Genomic DNA, 3,348 nt, shown 5'->3' on the forward strand with positions numbered 1-3,348 from the left:
ACACCCTCACCAAGGCCTGTTCTTACATCAGAGCAGCTAGTACACGAGTTCGGAGCTGAAGGGGGCAGAGAGAGAACACAGGGCTCTGTAAGAGTTCTCGGCTCCCTGCTGCAGTGGGACCCATAGAAGGCCCCCCAAAGATCTGCAGCTGCTGTAAGTCACTGGGAGGAAACTACGGCAGACATGTGTTTCCCCAGCCTGGTAGATGCAGACGGGTGTCCGGGCCCCCGAGTGGGAGGCCCAAACATGGCCTTGGATGTGGCAGTGCAGGAATTCTAGCCAGCTCTGGGACCCTGGGCAAGTCATTTAACCTCTCAGAACCCCACTCCTGGTCACCATGGGGCTCTTGTGTGGATGTAAAGGACCCTCAGGCCACTTATGTCCCATCAGTGGAAGCCTAGCGTGGGTGGAGACCCCCGAGACTGAACTCAGTGGTGGGATCCAGCCTGCCCAGCTCTCCTACATAGAGCCCAGAGCCAGCAGGGTGGGCTTCCTGGAGACGCAGGTGCTCCTGCGGGCTGGGGAGCATGAGCAGGGGTCCCTTTGGGGGGGTGGAAGAGGCTGTGGTCAGTGGAGGCCATCATGAGGCAGAGCTTGGGCAGAAAAGGCATGATGATTGGGGGATCTGAGACCCGACAGAGCCTGGACTGAGGACACTGTGGCCACCTCCTCCAGGTGCCGCTCAGGTGGTGGAAACTGAGCTATGGCTGGGCCCCCTGGTCCTGAGTGAGGCCTTGCCAGTCTTGGAAGCTGTGCCAAAGGTGGCTTCAGGTAAGGGCGCATCTGAGGACTTTTTTTTTTTTTTTTTTTGAGACAGGGTCTTGCTCTGTCATCTAGGCTGGAATGCAGTGGCATTATCATGGCTTACTGCTGCTTCAAACTCCTGTCAAGTGATCCTCCACCTCAGCTTCCCAAAGTGCAGGAATTATAGGCCTGAGCTACGGAGCCCATTTTAAACCTTAATAAATATCTGCTCCTGGTCTGCTTCCCTGGCTGACACACATGCTGGCATCTTGCGCCCAGACAGACACGTTTCTGGACTTGGTTCCATTTGTTCTGATGGGCATGTTACAGTATGTGGCTATTCTTACACATTTCTGTAAAGACCTGAGCGTTAGTATATTAATGTCAAAGTTCTACTGGTTTTCAAGGCTGGGTGGAATGTTTGGGCTAATTACATTGTGGGCATCTTGACAATATAGGCTTTCCCTCCGGGAACAGTGATTCTGGGATGCAGGTTTTGCACATTCTGGTTTACTGCTTGGCTCGCTGCCACAGAGGGATGGCACTGCTCCACACGCCATGCCCAAGAGATGTCCTACCTTATCTTTCTAAATCAAGCTGAATGTTCTCAGCTGACAGCATATCATCAGTGCTGCGGGGACTCACTCCCCACAACCCGAGATGAAGTGAGGCGGAGACTGTGGAGCAGATCTGTGCTGAGTGCATTCGCCCTTCCTGACCTGCACTGCTGCTGGCCGGGGCTGTGTCTGAGCTGACAGAGGGCATTGATTTGGGGACCGGGCAGGGGGCAGTATGGGAGCAATGCCCCTCGCCTCCCTTAGCTCCTCCTGTCCCCCCAACACTTGGTCACCAAAGTCCCTGACTTCTAGGCCCCAATCACCACTAACAGGGTACTGCATGGGAAAAAAGTGTAGGCCCAGAATCTGGAGTTCAGGTCACTCCTCCTTCCAGTCAAAGTCTCTATCCCTCCCAGGTGATTCCAGCCTCATTCCTCCATGGGCCAAATATCCTAACCAAAGGCCTGGACAGGGGGTCTTTATCCGCGTGCCCCAAAACACAAGCAGAAAGGCTCTGCATGCCTCCGTGGCCTGCCAGAGGTAAAAGCCTGGCCGTCAAAATGCACAATCCTGGTTCTTGCAGGAAGGTGAGGAGCGGAGGAAGAAAAAATCCATCTCATTCTTTTAGCAGGAACCTAAACTTGGGAAAGCCAGACCCAGTACATTTCTTAATCTGGATACTTTTATAACTGATTACAGCGGGGTCACAAGCACAACTGTTTTCCAACATCTTTCAACTGGCCACATAACACAATGTAATTTATTTTTTTCTTTTTATTTTTTAAGGCCAGGGGGAGTAGCTCACACCTATAATCTCAACGCTTTCAGAGGCTGAGGCAAGAAGACTCCTTGAGGCCAGGAGTTCGAGACCAGCCTGAGCAACATAGCAAGACCCCATATGTAACAGAAAAATCCTGTCTCAAAAAATTTTTTTTGAGTACAGTGGCATGATCACAACTCACCGTAGCCTCCAGCTCCCGGGCTCAAGCGATACTCCCACCTCAGCAGCTGGGACTCTCAGAGCACACCACCACATCTGGCTGATGTTTTAATTTTTGGTAGAGGTGCAGTCTCACTATGTTGCCCAGGCTGGTCTTGAATTCCTGGCCTCAAGAGAGCCTCCCAATGTGACCTCACAATGCCCTGCGGTTACAGGCATGAGCCACCATGCAACTCCTGCAAAATCTAACTGTTCTTCAGGTGCTTCTTTTGGACCTCCTAGCTAGACTGTCATTGGCAAATACTAGTTTATTATTTTCCCACATTTATGTTAACGGATTTCCCATGTTTTATTTGTCTAGACTAGGGTTTCTCAGCAGCAGCACTATTGACGTTTTGGGCTGGATAATTCTTTCTTTGGAGCTGTTTGTGCCTCACAGGATGTTTATCAACATCCCCAGACTCCGCCTGCCACATGCCAGTAGCACTCCTCAGTGTGACAGCCAAAATGATTTCAGATATTGTCAAATATCCCCAGGGAGGCAAAATCACCTCCAGTTGAGAACTGCTGACCTAAAAACCTCTGGAACAATGTTGGATCATGGTAATGATAGCACATACTGCTCCTGACCTTAATGGGAATACCTCTAGCATGAAAGTATAGTAGCACCTGTATACTACTGTCTGGGCTGTTATTAGTACACTGTAGTAGTCCATTCTCACGCTGCTATGAAGAAATACCCAAAACTGGGTAATTTATAATGAAAAGATGTTTAAGTTGACTCAAGTTCTGCGTGGACGGGGAGGCCTCAGGAAACTTACAATTATGGCAGAAGACACCTCTTCACAGGGCAGCAGGAGAGAGGAGAGCTGAGCAAAGCCTGTTATAAAACCATCAAATTTCATGAGAACTCACTCACTATCACAAGAACAGCATGGGAGAAACCGCCCCCGTGATTCAATTATCTCCACCTGGTCCCACCCTTGACCTGTGGGGATTATTGCAATTCAAGGTGAGATCTGGATGGGAACACAGAGTCAAACCACATCATATCCTTTATATTAGCATACTGTATCAAAATATAATTTTCTTTCTTCATTTTTTTTT

General features: G+C 49.8%; 1 protein-coding gene across 1 annotated transcript in view; it reads left to right on the plus strand.

Annotated features, from left to right (window-relative positions):
* Positions 1–337: 337 nt before the first annotated feature.
* The window catches only part of LOC105554116, a 19,918-nt gene continuing 16,907 nt past the window's right edge, over positions 338–3,348 (plus strand). Inside the window, 2 exon segments of the mRNA XM_012000408.1 lie at positions 338–566; positions 676–771. Coding sequence (XP_011855798.1) covers positions 338–566; positions 676–771 — 325 coding nt within the window.

The sequence above is a fragment of the Mandrillus leucophaeus genome, unplaced genomic scaffold, assembly GCF_000951045.1.
Source record: "Mandrillus leucophaeus isolate KB7577 unplaced genomic scaffold, Mleu.le_1.0 Scaffold628, whole genome shotgun sequence".
NCBI classification, from domain to species: domain Eukaryota; kingdom Metazoa; phylum Chordata; class Mammalia; order Primates; family Cercopithecidae; genus Mandrillus; species Mandrillus leucophaeus.